The sequence below is a fragment of the Ictalurus furcatus genome, chromosome 2 (genome assembly GCF_023375685.1).
Source record: "Ictalurus furcatus strain D&B chromosome 2, Billie_1.0, whole genome shotgun sequence".
NCBI lineage: Eukaryota > Metazoa > Chordata > Actinopteri > Siluriformes > Ictaluridae > Ictalurus > Ictalurus furcatus.
In genome coordinates this window covers 32,713,079-32,735,729 of record NC_071256.1, presented here as the reverse complement: position 1 = coordinate 32,735,729, position 22,651 = coordinate 32,713,079, and the positions used below count along the sequence as shown (strand labels likewise).

Below are 22,651 nucleotides of genomic sequence, written 5' to 3'. Positions count from 1 at the left end.
AACACCTACTTTGAAGTAATTCCCTGAATACGTGGCCTTATTAACATCTATAGCAATTACCAAGATGACTTGCACATTACTCATGCTACTCCACCATACTAATTACTCACTCCAGTTCATCGTGCTAATCTGGTCGTTAACGAGAACCACTCTATTCTATGAAGTTTCACAGTGACGCACCTGCACTTTCTTCCTGATGTCCTGCAGTCTGTGCTCCAGGAGCTGCTGTTTCTCCGTCACCACTGTCCCGCTGTGCTGAGCGGCCTGGCCATCCTGTGGAGAAAAGAGAGCAAGACTACTGCTGCTGCTCTGGCTCGGAGGGAAACCGCTTTCAAAATATCCGATTCAAGGAGTTTGAGGAAAATAAAACAAACGCTAGGAGTAAAACGCATCGTGTTCTGAATGCTGCTTCGCATTGCTTATCCCTCACCTTTAATTATATAGTAGCAGTTTTAAAATGGACCTTAAATGACTGAATATTATTCACGGTTCCCGCTTCTATTCAGCCAAACGCCACGTCTTCTTAGTTCTCCATTACTCGATACTTGGCAAAAGAAAATGCTGCATATATATACATATTTTTTTACTCTGTTAGCAAACCTAAGTACTGTGAAAACATCTACATACGCTTAGGACAAATTATTATTGTTCTAAAATAGAGTCCCATTTTGTGTTTTTTCCTCCAACCAAGAAACCATGGGGTGTGCAAACTTATGCACTAGAATGTATACTGTGTATCTTGAATATGTCTTCAGTATCATCATATGATTTTTATCCCACATCTCCCACCTTTACTAACAAACACTACAATACAGAACACTAGTTTTATGACTGAATCTGTACATAAGAGTTATAGCGTGTGTGTGTGTGTGTGTGTGTGTGTGTACGTACTTGCTGAGCAGTGGTGGCGGTCTGCAGCAGTCTCTGCTCCTCCCACAGACAGCGTGCGACGATGCGAGCGATCTCCATGGGCTTCTCCAGGTACTTGCTCTGCAGGTGCTGCTTGATGCGTCTCAGGTTGTGCTGGTAAAGGACGTTGTTCTCCTGCAGGAAGCGGCTGTACTGCTGGTCGATCTCTCCCAACAGGTTATGAAACACCAGCGTGGCGTGAGACTCCTTATTGGCTGCATACGCCCTGCGGAGGAAATGAGGTTTCAGAGTACAAGACAGGAAAACTCCATTTGTACCATTTCCATCTGCCTCCTAATTAACTGTAATACACTGAATATTGGTGTGTCCAAGGTGTCCTGTGCCCACACATGATGGACGTCTCTGCCCACAAACATGTCAATTTAAGGGAACGTAGAATCCATCAACAGGCTTCTCCTCACAAAACGGCAAGGCTACTAGCACAGCGTGTGCCATCAAAGTTTAGTTCTGACGAACATCTTTCAGCTACGCACTCTTCACCGTCTAATCCGTATCCTCGCACTTACAGTGGTGTTCACCGTCTAATCCGTCTCCTCGAACTTACAGTGGTGTTCACCGTCTAATCCGTCTCTCGTACTTACACTGCCGTTCACCGTCTAATCCGTCTCCTCGTACTTACAGTGGTGTTCACCGTCTAATCCGTCTCCTAGAACTAACAGTGGTGTTCACCGTCTAACCCGTCTCTCGTACTTACACTGCTATTCACCGTCTAATCCGTCTCCTCGTACTTACAGTGGTATTCGCCGTCTAATCTGTCTCCTCATACTTACAGTGGTATTCGCCGTCTAATCTGTCTCCTCGTACTTACACTGCCATTCACCGTCTAATCCGACTCCCCGTACTTACACTACCGTTCACCGTCTAATCCGACTCCTCGTACTTACACTGCTATTCACCGTCTAACCCGTCTCCTCGTACTTACAGTGGTATTCGCCGTCTAATCCGTCTCCTCGTACTTACAGTGCTATTCGCCGTCTAATCCGTCTCCTCGTACTTACACTGCTTTACCGTCTAACCTGTCTCTCATACTTACACTGCTATTCACCGTCTAACCCGTCTCCTCGTACTTACAGTGGTATTCACCGTCTAATCCGTCTCCTCGTACTTACAGTGCTATTCACCGTCTAATCCGTCCCCTCGCACTTACACTGCTATTAACCGTCTAATCCGTCTCCTCGTACTTACAGTGGTATTCACCATCTGATCCGTCCCCTCGCACTTACACTGCTATTAACCGTCTAATCCGTCTCCTCGTACTTACAGTGGTATTCACCGTCTGATCCGTCCCCTCGCACTTACACTGCTATTAACCGTCTAATCCGTCTCCTCGTACTTACAGTGGTATTCACCGTCTGATCCGTCTCCTCGCACTTACAGTGCTATTCACCGTCTGATCCGTCCCCTCGCACTTACAGTGCTATTAACCGTCTAATCCGTCTCCCCGTACTTACAGTGCTATTCGCCGTCTAATCCGTCTCCCCGTACTTACAGTGCTATTCGCCGTCTAATCCGACTCCTCGTACTTACACTGCTGTTCGCCGTCTAATCCGACTCCTCGTACTTACACTGCTGTTCGCCGTCTAATCCGACTCCTCGTACTTACACTGCTGTTCGCCGTCTAATCCGACTCCTCGTACTTACACTGCTGTTCGCCGTCTAATCCGACTCCTCGTACTTACACTGCTGTTCGCCGTCTAATCCGACTCCTCGTACTTACACTGCTGTTCGCCGTCTAATCCGACTCCTCGTACTTACACTGCTGTTCGCCGTCTAATCCGACTCCTCGTACTTACACTGCTGTTCACCGTCTAATCCGACTCCTCGTACTTACACTGCTTTACCGTCTAACCTGTCTCTCATACTTACACTGCTATTCACCGTCTAACCCGTCTCCTCGTACTTACAGTGGTATTCACCGTCTAACCCGTCTCCTCGTACTTACAGTGGTATTCACCGTCTAATCCGTCCCCTCGCACTTACACTGCTATTAACCGTCTAATCCGTCTCCTCGTACTCACACACAAGGCTTCTGATTACAATTCCTGTGTCCTCATGTACCAGAATATATCGTTATTGAGAAATAACTCCACAATGTCCGTTAGCCACCACAGAAACGGTCTCACGCCCAAGTCACTCACACATCATCCACCCAGTAGATGTGTGAAAGTTTATCGAGATGCACATAACACATTGGAACAAGATATAACCATGTGCCTGAGAGTCACAGCTCTGAGGTACATCCTGTCCTGTTTTGTTCGTGTTAGGTCTGAAAACAACAGAACGTACATGTACCGTACATCATTAGAGATAATGATATCCTAGTTGTGATACATTTTCTCATAATGTCAGTAATTATGCAGAAATGAACGCAAAATCAAGCAAACTCCGCAATATTCGGGGGAGCTTGCAATTTTACAAAATGATGGCAGATTTTCTGCAGATTTGGGCCGAGACGCGACGTCATCACAACGCGGATTCAGCCGAAGCCATCTCCGATTCACGCGTGTCCAACACGAGTACAGCTAAAAGGTCTCATTTACCAAACTAACATCACAGTGAAAGACCGTGCAAAACAATATTAGAGCGATTGCGATTTCAGCAATTCAAGCAGTTTTCTGCAAAAAAAAAAAAAAAAAAAAAAAAAAAAAAAAGCACAATTTTTTTTATTGCCGCAAATCAAGCATTTATTAGGTAATAAAGCGAGAATCGGTATCGGCTGATAAAGGCTATTTTTCCCGCTATGGGCCATCGGCCGATAGTTTAAAAACATCCGATGATCAGGGATGATTATATCCTGTCAATCAAAAGAGGGCGGGAAAACACATGGATTTCGTGCCGTGTGTAAAGATGATGTCACTTGTGTGGAACGACGACAAAACTGCAGTTTGTAATCTCTGCACTGATCAAATTTTACACCGAAAGTCAATTTTACGACCCAGAAGTTTTGGCGTCGAGTCAATCCACTCCCCGCTCGCCCTCGCACTGAATTAAAGCGCCAGTACACCGTTGAGAGATTTAAATGAAGATGAGTTGACAAAAAAAGCCTATACTGCACAGAAAAATATATTTGTAGGAGTAGTTTATTTCATATCCAGTTAATGTTAATATATAAAAAGTTATATTGAAAATACATAAAAAGTGGTAAATATTTTATTTTACCAGTTTGATGTCAGTGATGAAGTAGAAATGCTTGTGTTTGTGGTGAGTGAATGTGAGACTAACAGGAGTTTGTTTTTTTTTTATAATTCAGTCAATGTTAATATGAATCAATAACATTCAATAAGTTAAGAAATCTTACTTTAATCTTCAGAATTGAGTTCATGTTAATTAGAGTAATGTGTGTTCTGTTTATGAGACCAGTTACTGTGAAACAACTTGCTGAAATGGAGAGAATAAAGTTTTTATTTGCATTTCCTTCAGAATTCTTTTAAATTAATCATTATTAATTTAAAAGAAGGTATAAAAGGCAGAACTATCGGTATCGGTCGGCATCACTCTGAATAATCAGTTCTTAGTATCAGCTGAGAATTTAGTATCGGTGCATAAATATATATATATATATATATATATAGAGAGAGAGAGAGAGATAGAGAGAGAGAGAGAGAGAGAGAGAGAGAGAGATCTTGATCGATTATGCAACAACACACTTTTCTGAGATAGTGTACGCATCATATCTTTTTTTTTTTTTTTTTTTACAATTACAGACTGACCGTGAGTATTGAATGCTATGCTTTTTACTGAACCTTTAAAATGAGAAAAAATGTTTTAAATTTATTATTTGTTTGAATTCAATTTTCTATATTTAAATTAATATATTATTGTGTGTTTATTTTTATTATTAAAATGAAATTTTTTTTTTTTACTGAAAACCTATATATATCGTGAATGGTAGAAATACCTTCAAGTTTCGAGATGATACTTTTATCAACCCCTATTCCAGACAACAGAGTAACTGCATTTCAGACAGGTTTGAGAAAGATCCGCTAACAGAATATCGAATATCTGAATGCCGATTACGCCGTTATGTCATCTATTCATCTTTTTATTTTTTCCCCCCTGCTGGCCACTGTTAAATAATCGACATTAATAAAAACTGGTTCTTCTTCTAACCATGTGCTGCTTGCATTTCTCCACATCCACACAATGGTGGCACGGATTCAGCTGCTAATTAACGTTTAAAGAACAAGGAAGTATATTCTGGCAGACACATGACGCATTGTCCTGCCGCTAAATCATGGATGTGGGCTACAAGTCACGTTCGTTCTTTCAACAAATCAACAAAATAAATGGTGTATACTTATTTGGAGGACCGTGTTAGTCATCGGCTACGCACCAGTCCTGACTCTCGATCCAGGGGGCAAGAAACTGGCGGAGCTCCATAGGGAAGCTGTCACTGTACAGATGGTACAGCTGCTCCAGGTAGCGCGTCTCCAACTGCTGCAACTGGTTCCACTGGGCCATGCTGACCTGGAGAGAGAGAGAGACAGACAGAGGGAGAGAGACACACACAGTGAGCAGTGTGATGTACTGAAGTGGACTACAGAAATGTTATTAATAAACTGAACCGAGTGAAACTTAATTGAAGAATTTTGAACTAAACCAAACTCAGGTGAATTGTTAATTGTCAAAGTTAAGATTGTCTTAATTGGTTCGAGTTTGAAAAAGGAAAATCGATCTGAACTGAAATTAACTGCTACTGAAATTGATTCAACTTCTAACTGAACTGAACAGAACTCTACTGAACTGGGCACAACTGAATTTGACTGGATTCACTTCAGCTAAATCGAACTAAACTAGATTCAAACTGAATAGAAATGAACTCAATTGAAATGCACTGAACTGAACCGAACTAAATTGAGCTAAGTAGACTTGAAACTCTACTGATTTGAATTGAACTAAATTACACTAAAACGAACTGAAATGACTTCAAACGAATCGAACTAAACTAAATCAAGCGGACATGAACTGAACCGAATCTAACTGAATTACACCGCATTGAATTAAACTGAACTGAATAAACTTCATTTCATTCCCAGGGGCCAATTTATGCTCATACTCGCTTGTATGAAAAAGCAGTAAAGACCTTCATTGCTAAACTCATCTCCACAGACCTACAGCAACAACACCACGAAAAAGGTCGTAGACACTTGCATCTCATTCAAACGAGAAAGCGATTCAGAGTAACAAAACAAGTAACGATATCCATGCACGAGTACGTAACTGTATGCATATCCAGGACGATGATTATAGAGGAGATCTGAAATTGCACCGTGGTGTGAAGCAGGAAGATCAAATAATCCTTCTACTCTCACGTTGATCATGTGAAATCTAATACCCTCCACAAAACGCAAACTCATTCGGTCCTAAACAAGCTCGCTGTCCGCTTAAAGCCATGCGGTTTTACATGTTTATTAAGGGAAACGGATTCGTCAGCTCGTTCTAGCGGTTGTGGCATCGTTCTGAACCTTCACCAGCAGCGCTGAGAGGAAACGATGACGGACTACTCAGAAAGAAAACGCTACATGCGACGCCGCTCGAGTGCCATCAGAGCTCCAATCTACCTCAGCCCATCGAACAGCAGCGAGAGCATCCGCTCTCAGAGGAAAACCTCGAAACCCAGAGTCAGAGAGACTGCCTCATCCTGCTACCCATCGACACACACACATCCTGCTCAGCACTCGCAGGTTTGCTCATCCGCCCACACAAAAAAAACAGACTCACAAATCAGTACACGCTAGCACGTATTCTTGCAACAGCTATATCATTTTTTTGCGGCTCTAAGCACATTTTCGAGTTCCTTCACCTGGCCGACGAGGCACTTATCCCCTCGTGAAAAAAAAAAAAGGTTTCCACCTCCAGCTACCCGATTCCCCAGAGCAGGGAATTCAGAAAGCCACGACGTGCCAGGAAGTTGGCCCTGATGGCATTTACATGCCAGGTTATTTGGAAGTAGGTTAAGTAAGAGAAATACCATTATGCAGGTATGACTAAGATCCAAGAAGTCTGCTTCTCCTTCACTTTGGACTTTTCGCTGCAGAAGAGCTACTTCAATTAGTCAGGGCAATTCTCTTTCTGACGTGAGCCACGTCACGCAAAAACGATGACTCGTCTGTAACGAACACGTGGTCCTAGGTTCACGTTACAACACCGCAATGTATTGTTTATAAAAGGAATTTTGTATTTAATTTTCTGTGTTTGATTGCTCACTACTTTTCAAATATTGTGTTGGTCCATGATCGTTCATTCTTTATTTATCGTTGTATTTATATTGAGCTCTGGAAAGGTGCTATATAAATGAAACTTATTATTATTATGGAAGAAAATGGAGGGGGATTCTCAACTGTTCTGATCTGGCAACGCTTTTAAGTGCTCCGAGTCAGGTTTCAGACGTGAGCTAGCGTTACATTTCGCAATCGGTTGCGTAACTCGATGTAGGTCGAGAAGGAGATAAAAATCAATTGGCTGTGACATGCAAGTACTTTTTTTATGCCGACCTTGTGAGAGCAGCTTGGACTAGAGCGGATCAGAGAGACGAGGTGGACGGGTTAGACGTTCCTAAGGTGCGAGTGTGTGGCAGTTGGGGATGGAAGCAATTTAGCAGATTCAGCTGCCACCCTCATAAATCGGAACGTGACCACAAAACCAAAGCAGAGCGGTGAAGAGAACCGGAGACTGTGCTACTGCGCTACTGAAATCACCTGCCTGTAAACATGTAATACTCAAAGTCCTGTCTCAAACACTTCATCTAGACCAATCACCTACAATCTACATGCAGCTGGGGAAACATGTTCATGCATCAGAGGAGCTGAGCATCTCACACACACACACACAGACACAACCATTTCAATTCACTACCACACCCCACATATTCCCTGCACTGGCCTCAAATTACTCTAACCTCTGGTACAGTTTGGTTTCAGTCACAGACACCATGGGCGAAACACTGACTTTGATATCATCCCTGTCTCTCACCTCCTACTCTGTAGTTGCAATTACATCTTTACCCCCCCCATACACACACACACTTACTTTCTCTTCTGTAGAGTCCATAAAACCACTCAAAGTCTACTTTAGCAGTAAAAGCCTGTTTATTACAGCGTGGTCCTTTACCGTACCATTTTGTTGATCTTTACACCATGGCGATACCAAATTCTCGATTCTGATTGGTCAGAAGGTGCTGAATAATGTTCGAGAAATGATCACAGCTCGGTTAGTAGTGGGGAAATCATAGGTTTACAGTACATTAATGCTCTTGGGTATATCTGCTGGTGCAATGTCTACAGAAGGAGTCTCCAGCGTCAGAGCTTTGTAACCAGTATTACTCAAAAAGTCTCGGGGACGTCGTGTCCTGCAGTTTCTTGGGAACGAGTCACATGCTTTTTTTTGTGCATCTTATTAACTTCAAGAGGGTGAAAAGAAAAGAAGAAGTATGTGAGGAAATGACGGGTTATAGCTGCTATAACAATAGCGATAACAGGAACCGTCTTGTTTCGTGGACGTTCCACAACGTTAAATATATTTGTAAATGGTTAAAAAAAAAAAAACAACGTTAAAACGTTAAATGTTTTAACATTTAAAACGTTTTAATGGTTGGTTGCAAATTTTCTGTGGGTTGTAGAAGTGGAAGAACACCTGTTACTGGAAAACAATCAATCAATCAATCACTCGATCAATGCTGAGTCATTCATATATTAATGTATATTAATAAAGTGGAACATTTATTAGGTATATCTGATCAGTATTTCTACAAACCATAAAATTGGCACCAAGCTTTTAGCAGAACTTAATTCCCTGTCCACAAACATTGAACTATTTCAGATCTGAAAAATGGGGAAGGATCATCTTTCACGCTCAACCCATTTGATATGAACTCTTAAAACCTTAAACGAGGAACTGACAAAAACAAAACAAAAACCTTCGCACGTCCAATTTATTTCGTTTCACTAAAAGGCAAAAGCGACGCTTCATCGCAGCAATAGTGAGAATAACAGCTGATAACTGGGACTCTTGGTTTCCTGAAAGGGTGAGAAGTTTCATAAGACTGTTCCGCAGAAACAGAGCAGCAGACCTCTGGAGGAACACGACAACCCACAAGAAGCCCAGCTCTCAGCTCTCTAAACTGCTCGATTCCTTAAATGCTTCAGGCCGAGCTTTCTTTAGTCACTTCCTGTACAGTCTGGAGCTTTCCTTTTGAATTACTGAGGTCTCTATTGAGGTTATGATGGGTTCAAAGGAGGCATGCAGGGAACTTCCACTGCAGTGTACAATTTGGCCACCAGCAGATCATCCATGATATTATACCTTAAACATTTCAGATCTATCAGCAAGAAATGAAAAAGGTTCTCCGCGTTTGTACACAAATAGTACATACGACGGTAATCCCGCCACTTAGTTGTGCAATGGAACATTCTCACTGAAATGCAAACTGGTTTTACCGCTCCGTTCATCGCTTAACTCCTTTGCATAATCCAGCAACAGATGCTCACACGGATACGAACGGCTCGACACGTAACAGGGGAAATTTGAGCAAGGCTACGTGCACGTTAATCCGGACGGATCTGAAAACGCCGAAGAAGCGTCGGCGTACGTCATTTCTGTCAGGCGTCTGTTTATAAATGCAGTCTGAAGGCTGTACAAAGTGACATTAATGTTTAACACCATCAAAACGGACAGCAGGCACAACGACCGCAATACAACGTCCTCCACCGTCTTGTTTCTTTTGAGCTGAATGGGTCGTGTGACATGACTGCCTAACATGACGTATGAAAAATGCGTGGTTGTGTTTGAACATCTCCGCTTACTCGGTCCACACTACAACGCAAAAATGGCGTTTTCGAAAAGCTCCGTTTTCGCTTGGCAAAAAACGCCGTCTCGGTGTGAACGCAACGCCAAGACGTAGAGAAAAAGATGCGTTTTCAAACTTATCCGGATGAATGTGACCGTACTGGAATCCCACCACACCAAATAGCAGATATTTGATATTTAAATATTTTTTAAAAACAAAAACAAACAAACAAGCAAACAAAAAAAAAAAACCACAAAGCAAACTTTAATCAAATTATTTAAATATAATTTAATAATTTGATTTAATCCCAATGGAACCATTACTCCTACTACATGAATAAAAGCCGGTACAATTCGCGCTTCTTTCCGAATAGCGCCCTGTAATTATTGCAGCCACCACCATTAGGGAAACTTCGTACGTCAGGTTGCGTTATTTAACAAAATTGTCATTTTGTAAATCATTACACGTGATACTTTCCACACACTGGTGTTTAAATACTGACCTAGAGGTTTAAGAGGTTACATTATTACAGCAGTCGCTTTTTATAATTAAAGAATAAAAACGCAGTTCCAAAAATGTCTTAAAGAATCGCATTTTTCATGCGTTTATTGTTGTGGAAAAACCTGTGAGAAGTGACTTCCTGTTCTCATTTGTGTTAAATCAGCACCTTCTGACTAACTGGACTCCAAAAGTCAGCACAGCTGTGGTGTCACGTAAAGATCTCCACCATACTTTCATTTCTTAAATATCCTAAGTAACTGTAATGACCGGTGCATAAACTCCCACTATCGCTCACTCTCATTTTCGTCGTTTAACTGTCCGTACGATCGTTTTTTTCTAATAAGTCTCGACCTCAAACACTGCTACTCAAACCTTTAGCTTTCCTCATTAGGGCTGGTTTTGAAGAATCCCCACTGAGCAAGAAAGGTGTTTTTTCTGGATTTCATATGAAAGAAAGAAAGAAAGAAAAATCCAAACCACTAAAACCTTACTGTAACTTTTGTTATGTTTCATGAGAATTCCTGTGAATCTGCAACCGTAACAGCTGTTATATAACTCACAGACGAGGCCTAGGGCTGTTTCTCTCCCCTCCCCCAAATTATTGAGAAGTCACGGCATGGCACCCTGATTGAGGCGAAGATTGAGGTTACGTGAAATCAAACCACAGGGAGAAAAACCAGGTCTACATTTTCAGTTCGCCAAAAAAAAAAAAAAAAAAAAAAAAACAAACCCTGAACTCGACGGGCTAGATATTTCATCGTGTTCCTCTTATATCGAGAGCATTAGTGCTGATTCATCAAGCGCAGTCTAAAAGAAAAACAATGTGATGTGTTTCAGAAAGGGACACCACCGGCTGCGATGTGGGACGAAGGGTGCTCTCAAAAGATATTCGCTCAAATGGTGTTTGAATAACGGCGTTAACATTAATCACTCTGAAACCTCCGTCGGGTTGAGATCCCATCGTTCTGTACTGTATGATTTACAGTCATTTTCATCCTCGTCAGCAGACGTCGTCCTGGAAGACACCACGGCCACTGGGCTTCGTCAAGAGTACAACAGTGACCTTTGAGAAGAAATGTCGATCGTTCAGATGATGTCTTTCTATGATAGAACAAGCAGAACATGTTCCCAAACCTGCTCCAGCACGACACAAAGCAAGCTCCGTGAAGACATGGTTCACCAAGGCTGGACTAGAAGAACTTGAGTGTTCTGTACAGAACCCTGACCTCAACCCCACTGAATACCATTTGGGACGAACTGGAAATTCGACTGCACCTGAGAAATATCATTGCCCTCACTTGTTGAATGATCACAAATCCCCACAGCCACGCTCCAAAATCTTGCATAAATCTTTCCCAGAAGAGTGGATGTTATTAATACAGCAAGCTGGAGGGAGGGACATCCAGTATGAGTGTGTATAAATAGTACGAGTGTGACTGTCAGGGTCCCACAAACTTTTGAAACTCATATACAGTGTATGAGAGGAAATGATCTAGAAATATTATTCAGTCTGCAGTTACAAAATACCGTAGGAGCTGCTGGGAAAGCTGGTGAATTATTTTATTTTTTTATCCCAAAGATTAGCAGAAAGGAAATAACTTACACAAACCTAATCTAAGACTTGGTGAATCAGATGAAGTCTCTGTTCACAGGCGTGAAGGGTTTATTAGCGCGTCACGAATGTGCGATGTCTTCTGGCGTGGCCTTGTACTACGGCGCAGAGGAGATGAGTACATGATGTACTTTTTAGAACACATGCTGTGAAATGACTCTGGAGAGTTTCGTCTTCTCGTTCACGGTTTACAGAGTTATAATGCGATCACGTCGCCTCCTGGAGGTTCGCGAAGCCTGATTAAACGCCCGTACAGCTTTAATAACAGGAGTACGGGTGAGCTGCATGGATACTAGGAAGATAGGCACTTCTTTACTGAAACACTGTCCGTTTCTCTCTACTACATATTTTATATAATCAATTTCTAATCATTTCCGAATGAAGCCATTACATAAAGACACGAAAATCATACACACAATGAGCAAAACCAAATCTAGATCCCGGCATCATCATAAAGTCATTTGGGGAAAAGCCAACATACGGTTCCTTATTAAGCGACCATGAGCTACCAGATCAGTCAATGCACCTCGGTAGAGATGAAACACGCTTCGGAAACCGTGTTACGCAATTATCCGAAAGATTTTCCTTCGGCTGGTGTTTTGAGGATGGTGGTGGGGAGCGCTAACAAACACGTCGCTCCAAAACCTCCCCTAACTGTTCAACTGGATCCAGATCTGATGAACGTGAAGGCCATAGCATACCATTTTCATTCTCGTCAAACTATTCGGTGAGCTTTCGTGCCCTGTGGATGTGGGCGGAGTCATGGTCTACCGTGACGGGGCGAAAAGGATCGGTCTCTGTTAAGAAGTAACAGAGTAACTGAGCTAAATAAATAAACAAATAAATAAACAAACGAACGCCCCCCACCCCTCATACAGCATAACATAGCCACCGGTTTGTCCTTTTTCATTTCTCACATGTCTTTTTGTGACTTCTCAAAGCATGTTTATTAGGGCATCCAGTAGTGCAACTATATTTATAACTTTGGAAATGAAAGTGTCCCGGAGCCGTCCTTTTGCCGTAAACGTTTCCTCATAGTGCCGGATCAGCGACGCGCGTGAAATGAAAAACATACACTGAAAAAATCCGACACTTCTTCGTTGTTTGCCGTGCTAACATAAAAGAGGAAAAGAAATGGTGATAGAGAGAGAGAGATATAGAGATAGCATTACGGATGTACATGCTCAAAACACTTACATAAACTTGTGTGTGTGTTACGGATCTGTTCTAATTGTGCTGTGTTACAGTTCTGTCATAATTACCCTCATTATGTAAACTAATCTCTGTACTGAAGTTTCAAGTTGCCGTACCCAAAGGCCAGACACACTCCCAGTTCTTTAAGTACATGCTGGATTTACGATGAATACGTTATCCGACCTAAAACGTCTTTTCGAGTTTGAATTACAAGTAGGAGCTTCAGAAACCATTCTGATTTGGGGTGGAATAAACATAAAGCCTAAATCCTGATCGTAAAGCTTCAGTGTGTTTCCCAGACGCACAGGTGCATCTCAATCAGCTCCCTCGCTGGTGAATCGGTGTATCGTGTACACGAGTCGGGGTGCTGGTAAGGACCGTGGCGCTCACTACACACTGGGACACGTGCCTATGCACTCGTGTTGTAAATCGTCACCACAGGCATTCATCAAGAGCCGAAAGGACCGACGTCTTTCTGATATTATATGTCAGGTAAATTTGTTCAGGATCGTAAGCTAGCTCAGTGGTTTTCAAAGGGGGGGCCTCAACAATTTGGTGTGCCCATCCTTCCCACTAGTATGTTTTCTCTTTCACACTCTCAGACAGCCACACACACAATCAATTCCTAATGTAGTGTAATGTAAAGATGTAGGATGTAATTATTAACAAAAAAAGGGGGATATATTCAGAAGTCTGTATTTTTAATGTGTTTTAAAAACATCTTGCAAAAAGGGGGCCTCGGTCAAATGTTAATGCCATTTGGGGGGCCTTGCCCTGGAAAAGTTTGGGAACCTCTGGACTAGCTAGTGGATAGTTTTTTTTAAATCATGAAACACTTAAAGTCGTTAGACTAGAAAAAACATCAAATAAAATGAAAAACACTAACGTAAGCAATCATTTGAGAGCTACAACAACGATAACGAGCTGCTTTTGTAGACGAAGTTGGCTGAGAGGAAGGGCAATGGTGGCTCAGTGGTCAACGGCTCTGGGTTATTGATAAGAAGGTCAGGAATTCAAGCCCCAGCACTACCAAGCTACCACTGTTAGGCCCTTAACCCTCAACTGCTTGGTTGTATAAATGAGATAAATGTAAGTTGCTCTAGATAAGGGTGTCTGCTAAATGCCATGAATGTAAATTTAAAGGAAACTAATTTTTTTTGGGCATTAGTTCTTTTTCCTTCCTCGTCAAGGGTTGGAACTCCGCCCTCCCCCACGCTTGTTCTGTTCTACGTCCGAGGTGTCCACGTTGCTGCATGTAAACAGGTCATCAACTAGATCATCAATATCGTAGGACAAATTCTTATCATGGGGAAGAAGTGTATCGGGATATCTTGGACTATACGGTACGGCACAGCCCTAGACACCGGGTTAAATCTCCAACTTTCAGTTGCATCGTGTATATTTTAACAACACCTGGAAGTCTTAAGATAAACAAAACAGGCCAGGTTATCTGGCTAGATAGATATAACAAAACACTAATGGTGCATTTGCGTTAAAACACACACACACACACACACACACACTTTCACAGGTGTAAAACAGAAAGTGCAGCACTTGAGAGCAGCATGACTCTTTAAAAAACGACACATACAAAAATTCCCCCTGAAGTCTTACTCTGGTCACGCTAAAGTAGCCATATAAAAGTCCCCCTGAAGGTAGCTCGAGTGACCAAAACCGAAAACTGAGGCCACGGAGAGAATCACGAGGACCCGGCCGTAAACAAGCGCGCGTGTGCGCGTGCGCGCGAGGATTCCCTGGGTCCAAATACTGGAAGAGGTGACGTCATGGCAGGGTATTTAATGAGGGACAACCCCTGGTGACCGCGCACCAAAAAAGGGAGAAAGGCAAGAAAAGAAAAAAAGACCGCGCATTTCTGCTCGATTATAGCAGGTTATGAAATATTTATAAATATCTGCATAATTGATGCGGTAGTACAACATGGCACGTGCTTGTTTTGGGGGTTTTGTGTGTGTATAAAAGTGCTTTATTATTTCAGCTAAAACAATTAGCAGCTTTTGGGATCATGTGATAATGTGAAAGTGTTAAGATATTTGATCCCTGCACAATATTTAATATATTTAATATTATACATTATTATTTATATATTTTAAGCCCCAAGATCTAATCCCTATAGTCCATCTTCTGCACTGCATAATGCTGGAAAAATAAATAAATAAATAAATAAACAAACAAACAAACAAAGCCAAAACAGACATGTTAATCATGAAGACATTCCTGTGTGTATATTAAGCGGTCACTATTTGTAAAGTACATGATAAAATGTTATTTTTATCATGTTTATAATGTTGTTATTTGCTAATTTCGTTACTAGCATTTAGGCTACACTGATATTAGTCCAACTGGGACATGTTTATATAAACGGTATAGTCTTTAATTAGGCGTAGCTCGATTTTAAACACAACTGAACACTTTTCAGGATGTAAACATGTAAATATTTCGTATCTACACACTTTATAGAGTGAATTGTTAAAAGTTAAAGAAGCAGACTGGCTGAAATGCGGTGGTGTCGCTACTTACCCTTTATGGATGTGGCTTGAAAAAATGTGAAGGGAGAGAAGAAGAAGAAGGAAAAAAAAACCTCGTTAAAGTGTTGCGACTCCTCCGCTGACACTTCTGTCAAAACACCTGTGTTCAAACCCGATATGTGTGTTTAATTACGTACGGACGGAATAAAATAAACGACACCGGAGTTCTCCTAACTTTTACATCAGCAGCAGCAGCCGTGTAGTCTGTAGCGCTCTGTCTGTCAGGAGCTGTAACGTCCAAACTCCACCATGATTGACAGGTCTTTGAGGAATTGCCGCGCGAGAGTGGGATGATATCCAATCAGAGCTTTGAAACTGTATGAAGAGGCGGGGTTTAAAGCCAGCACGCGTGTATGCGCCTGTGTTTATGGCACTGAGTCGGTTGGCTGTTCCGAAGCTCGTCCCTCCTACCGTAGCGCAGTCAGCTGAAGACATAGCGCGGAGGGGGCGAGGTTTAGTTCCCGGAACAGCCCGGCTGGAAGTCATCTGAATTACTGGCAGTGTTGCGTCATCACAACTTTACCTCAGTGAATGTGAGGGATATTGGCAGGTTAGCCTCAGGCAGCTTAATTTAACTTTAATCGTGTGAAGGTCGCCGTGTAGAGACATTAAAGATGGTTATATAACAACAAGAACATAAAGTAGACGTGTTGTCGTCGTATTAAATGTAACTGCTTGTAAAAATACTTTTCTTAATGAAAAACTGTGATTGAACGCCTGCGTAATAAACACCCCCCTCCACACACACACGTTTTACTATCTTCATGAGGACTTCCCGTTGACCATTATTAATGCAGCTAATTAATAATAAAAAATAAATAATAATACAGTCAACACAGTCATTTATTCCCAACCTTGTGGACACATGCAATCACCTAGATGCTCCAAGATAAATACATGTGATGTTAAAGATATGGAACAGGATAGAGGTTTACATAATCAGACATTTCCTTTCTAGTTTCCATGAATTGAAGGGAACAGGATATGAAAGGGCCCTAATTTGTGTAACCATGCCTGGTAATGAGCTTACGAAAGATGTTCTGGTACACGCTCTGAAATGTAAGGTAGCGAAATTTCCTCGTCGCTGGTGTGGTACCATCAAGGGTACATCTTTACTATGTGTCTTTCACCTTTAAAATGAATTTAAGACACATAATTGGACCTTAAAGACCACTGGTGGATGTTTAAAGCTTTACTCCAAAAGCTAATTAAATGAAAAAGAAGAAGCCTTTATTTTATGACATACAGGGTGTCCCGAAAGTTTCCATACATTGGGGAAATTAACATTTTCTAGCAAAATATAACCGTATTTACAAAACATCCTCTACATCCCATAGCTTACCATGAATAGACTTTCTTTAACGCAAAGTACAAAGTCTTATCCATTACGGGATGGCATACCTAACAATCTCTCCCTCTCCCTATCTCCCTCTATCGAGCTACACATGATATTATGGATATGCCAGTGATCCTGACCCTTTCTGCTCTCCGGACCTGCCTGATCCATCCTGATGCCCTACCTCTGGTTGGAGCTCTCATCAACTGGGGACTTCATTCTGCTACTGAGGATGACCCCAAGCAGTGCAGCCTGGAGATTGCAGATGATGGTACCGCTTGAAGTACCATGGAAATGGTTTTGGACCTCAATTTCACATGATCAGTTGCGCTATGGTGCGTGAACTACGGTTGCTGTTATGGACTTAGGACTGCAATTCCCTCATACAATTTTGTACTTAAGTCTCTTTTAGTGAACAGTGGATTAGTTCAGCAAAACAGACTTCATATAAAAATCATAATGAACTTCACTTTACTTTCACACTATCCATTGTTACACAGATGAGGACGGGTTCCCTCCTGAGTTTGGTTTCCCTCAAGGTTCCTTCCTCATATCATCTTAGGGAGTTTTTGCCACCTTCGCCACCGGCTTGCTCAATAGAGATAAATTCACACGCTTAAAATCTGTATCCTGTGTTTATATATTTATGTAAAGCTGCTTTGAGACAATGTCCATTGTTAAAAGTGCTATACAAATAAAATCGAATTGAATTGAATACATGATTGCCATTTCTTTGTAAACACACACAGTCATCTCGTCCAACTTTGGCTCCCAGTTTGGCGACAGTGTCGTGTGTGATGTGCTTGCCATGTTTCCTGTTAAAGTCCATTGTAACCTTGCGACAGTTTCCCGATTCAGATTCCTGTAGGACACCTTTGAATTCCACTACAAATCAATCAGACGTGCTTGGAATCAACCAAAGATCATCAATGGGACCAATTAGGACATTTATGCTGTGAAATCAACCTTTATCGATTCTAGATGAACAATTTACACAGGGACTGATGGAAGACGCTCCACATACACAGACATAAAACAAAAAAAAAAAGAATTGTGTAATTGTTGATATGGTGATAGAGTTATTTATTGTGCATTTTTGGAAGGAGTCTCCAGTGTCAACACTTTGCAACAGTCAGAGGCAAAGGTTCCTTTAAGTTTTCTAACAAGGGAAAATTTTCAGGATGTCCAAATTTGCAGTAATGACGGGCTGGGGTTTTTTTTTTGTTGTTTTATTACCTACAAGAGAGAGTGGGGAAATATAGAAAGTGACTGTTTATGACTGTTATAATGTAACTGGTAACAGGAACTAACTTCGTTAGGTGTTCCAAAACAGTAAACATAACTGTAAATGGATAATTAAAAAAAAAGTATGACTGTGATTCTTTAATAAATAAATAAATATTAGTGTTGGCAAGCTATTGTGGTATAAGTGGAATAAAACACTTCAATCACACCACCATGTCATTGATAATTTTCCTATAACAGCAGAACACCAAGTGTTTTATTCCTTACTTACATTTCAACAGGAACCAACAGAAACCTGTAACGGTGTCCCTTCAATCATACAGACACGACAAGTCATTACTGTTTAATGCAGCCATTAAAATGCACCACGTATTGATGTATGTTCAACTGTGTATTTACTGTGTAATCTTTAGAAAAACTCAGAGCTGAGCAAGCTATGATGATGTCCGGGTGCTGGTCCAAGATGGTAGAATGTAGTTTCAGTTGTAATTTTTTTTTTTTTAAATTGAAATTTTTGGTTGCTGTATAAAATAATAACTGTCAAGAAATGACCCAGTTATTACACATTAGAAATCATAACACACCCAAAAGTGTGAAATAATATATAAGGCTCTACCTACCTACTGTATCTGATAGATAGTATCAGATCGGTATTGATATACTGTACTTAGTATCTCAGCTACTTCATTTTATCAGCAGCTGATACTGGCTTAAACATCTGATCGCTTCAGAGTGGATTCGAACCATTTTCTTTTTTCCACTCCTCTGACATATTTAATACCTTAAACGTGTGTGACATTGACTGGCACGACATTGGTCTAGCATGACGCACCTTGCCTTAGACACACACCCTCACACTTCTGATAATTACTAGGTGTTTTTCATATTTTGGTAGAAGAGTCACTCAGTTACTACAAGGATGTCAGGTGGAGATACCAGATTCCATAAATGTAAATACAGTATATTGATGGTGGAGAGAAAAAAAAAAGAGGAATTCTGCTGAATTTGTTGTAAAGATGCACGTGTTTTGTTTTCATACATTCAATTGAACTGATAGTTTCAAGTAACATCTTATCAGATCCTTTAATACAATAGGTTCTGAAAGGAAGCAGATCTCTGCTGTTGGAACAGACTGTACACACACACACACACACACACACAGGGAAGTGACCTTTCAAAGCTCACAATCATCATAGAATAGATACAGTACAGTGCTTTCAGCGTAAGAACCGGACCTTAACGTTTGACGATGCAAATCCGTGTAGGAGTTGCGATGTTTGTGGTTAATGGACATTGATGCGCAGCTAGATATAAATGGTAAAAACAAAGAACTCATGTGGCGCAAGGTAAAAAAAAAAAAAAACAACCAACAACCCATCAGTCTATTTGTTTTTTCTGTAGACAAAATGAGAACAAGCCATCCATTTAAAGACCCACCCACTTCAATACCTAAATATGTTTATCTATTCATCAGAATTAGAGTGTGTACAGAAGTTGTGTTCTGGGGACTTTGAGGAAGAATGAACTCTCAAATACAGAGCAGGTCATTATCCATTAACCATTCAAAGCCACGGGCATATGTGTTGATGTTTATACAAACTGAAGAGAAAATGAGGTGCAGAAAAACAAGCAATGCCTCTGACCACTTCATCGCATTTCCAGTTTAAAGTCGTCTATCGGTCTCTCACGGCCTCTGTTTATCAACTATTATATATATATATATATATATATATATATATATATATATATATATATATATATATATATATATATATAGACAATGCACGATATCCATGATAACGTCCCAAAACATCATACAAGTTGCAGAAGTGTACAAATTGTTTGAATTCTCCCTGAGAGTTTTTGCTTCACTTTCAAGGTTAGTGTATGAGAGAGACTAAAATGATGTTTTAATCTATGTGCTTCTTCCGTCCTCCTTCTATGAATCTGCTGTGAAAAGTTTGATAGAGACTGATGAAAAGAGCAGATGAGTGTGTGTGCATGTGTTAAATATGTTTGCATGCATGAGCTCATGATTCATATATTTCCTGTTTTGAGTGTCGTAATGTTCTGACCTATTAAATGCATGCATATCAAGCGTGTATCTCAATGCGACTATCTGTATCTGTAGCAGGTTACTGCTCCAACTATATGTCTATGCGGGCATGGTCTAAAGCAGAAAAATTTGAGGGTTTTAAGAAAAAAAAAAAACGAAAAAAAACTTTAGAAAAAGATATTTTCTAATGAATTTGTTTTAGTTGTATTCCCAAAATATAAACAAACTAGTAGCCTAATTTAAACCTGACCAGGTTTGTAACCCTGACCAGGCAGTTACTAAGGATGGAATGTTCCATGGGATCCTAGTCCTGATGAACACCGCTAGTCTCAACCAGATGCCCTGTGAACCATTCTGCCAAGCTTTCTAAAAAAAAACAAAAACCATAGTACAATAGTGCTCGTCCTATTCATGTCTGTAGTCGCATATGTTTAAAACACATTATCTTTTCATTTCAAATAATGTATTCGTATGGATTCATATGCAGTGCTATCCCTAATGTGTGTACTAGACAGTCTTTTTTTTTCTGTATTCACACCCACTGCCCCCATTTAAACGCAGAAAAACCCCCCATCTTTTCGAGCCACTGCTCATCGTCATGCAGTGTAAGACACTCGGAGGCAAGCTCTATCTACCCTCTTCCACATACATGAGCTCACAGAAGCCCACGATTGGCTAGGGTTGTTGTGATTGACAGGGAAATGAGTAATGCCATCCCTCACTTTCAGAGAGCATGGCCAACAGTATCTTGTGACCTAGGCTCGCAAGTATGCATGGTTTTGGCTCGGATGGGATTCGAACACACAATCTCTTGACGTTTGGGTGAAAGCTTTTCTCATTTCTGTTGATTTATGTAAAAAAGTAAGTTCAGAAATCAAAAGGGTTTGTCTCTTTGAGAAGCTTGAATGGTTCTGTATCTACAACATCGTTTCCCTTTTCAGTATATGATATGATATGATATATGATGTACACTATAAATAGCCATCATGTTACAGTTCAAAGATGGACAGGATGACACATAATGCAGTAGTTAGTAGTGGTATGCCAGTACTATGGCTTCTTTTTTCTCCTATTGTACATCATACACGATCTATTAAGTCTTTATTAATGTTTGAACTGGTTCTTAGTCGCATTAATTGCGGATATGTTTACAGTTGATAGTATTGGTAGAAATGTCGTCAGAGATCACACGATCCATTATCTTCTTTTCTTTAATTCCATGCAAGCAGATGTACGACACTTCATGTAAGAGATTTTCATATTTAATGCATTTAAAATCTTACTTAAATCTGAATATATGAATGAATGAGAAAAAGAAAGAAAGAAAAAAAACAACCCTGATAATTCCAGACAATTATGCAAGGAATAAAAACACCTTGGGGTGTGGCGTTAGGAAAATACAGGTCAAACTACAAGTCTGCAAAACAAGTCAGTTCCTCTTATGACTTATGGTTATAAAAGCTAGAAACAGACGCTCCCTCACCACCTTCTCTTCTCCCCCCCCCCCCCCGGAACTGATCTAAACCTGTGTTTCATTAATCGATGAAAGCGATCATTGGTATCATGATTAAAGCATTGCAGTAGCTTTGCAGTGAAAATGAATGTTTAATTCGAGTAAAATTTAATTAAAAAAAAAACAAACAACCCCAACGTAAGCATTTATCGTATTTTAACCGATGTTTAATTGCTAGGCGGAGTTTACCCCAAGCATCACCACAGAAAGATCACTGTTAAATGGTCGAGCGAGCATCGCATTGAACACTCTCTCTCCCAGGTGATCCTAACTGTAGTATGCTTTTGGAGAAACTCGGCTCTGAGAAGCTTTAGCATTACATCGACTATCATCCGATTGCCGGTTTGTGTCTGGCAGCTGACATGATGTGCGCACACACCAAAAGTGTCAGAGCGACCTCTCATTCTCCGTCTTTGGAAAAAGCACTTTCCTTAATCAGATTCCTGCTGCATTGATTACACTAATGGAAGTCCACTGAGACATCAAGGACAAAGAGTGAGAAAGAGGAATGAATATACGGTGAATATATACGGTGTTGTGAAAAACGTATCTGCGCCATCCTGATTTCTTCTGTTCTTGTGTATAGCTCATACTAAATAGATGTAGATCTTCAGACGAAATGCAATATACCCGAGTAAACACACAATACAGCTTTTATTTATTTATTTATTTATTTTATGGCAGCCAAAAAAAAAAAAAAAAAGGAAGTTATGCACCACCTATGACCCGTGTGAAACATTAATTGCCCCCTTTAAATCTGGTTGTGCCACCTTTAGCAACAATGACGGCAACCAAACGCTTCCAATAACTGGAGATCGGTCTTTAAATTACTTCTAGGACTAGTATTTACTCCTATGCTTTGGATTATTGTCTTGCTGCAGAATCCACTTGCGCTTGAGTTTCATCTTACGCACTGAAGATTCTCCTTTAGGA

At 40.7% G+C, this 22,651-nt stretch overlaps 1 protein-coding gene across 2 annotated transcripts in view; it reads right to left on the bottom strand.

Annotated features, from left to right (window-relative positions):
• stat3 (signal transducer and activator of transcription 3 (acute-phase response factor)) overlaps window positions 1-15,811 on the bottom strand; it is a 32,791-nt gene extending 16,980 nt beyond the window's left edge. For both annotated transcript variants that reach the window (XM_053615333.1, XM_053615339.1), the window contains exons 1-4: window positions 15,561-15,811; window positions 5,264-5,397; window positions 892-1,135; window positions 181-273 (exon numbers count right to left, since the gene is read on the bottom strand). In XM_053615333.1, the coding sequence (XP_053471308.1) occupies window positions 181-273; window positions 892-1,135; window positions 5,264-5,391 (465 nt within the window). In that variant the 5' untranslated portion in view covers window positions 5,392-5,397; window positions 15,561-15,811. The remainder of the gene's footprint in view (window positions 1-180; window positions 274-891; window positions 1,136-5,263; window positions 5,398-15,560) is intronic.
• Window positions 15,812-22,651: the final 6,840 nt, after the last annotated feature.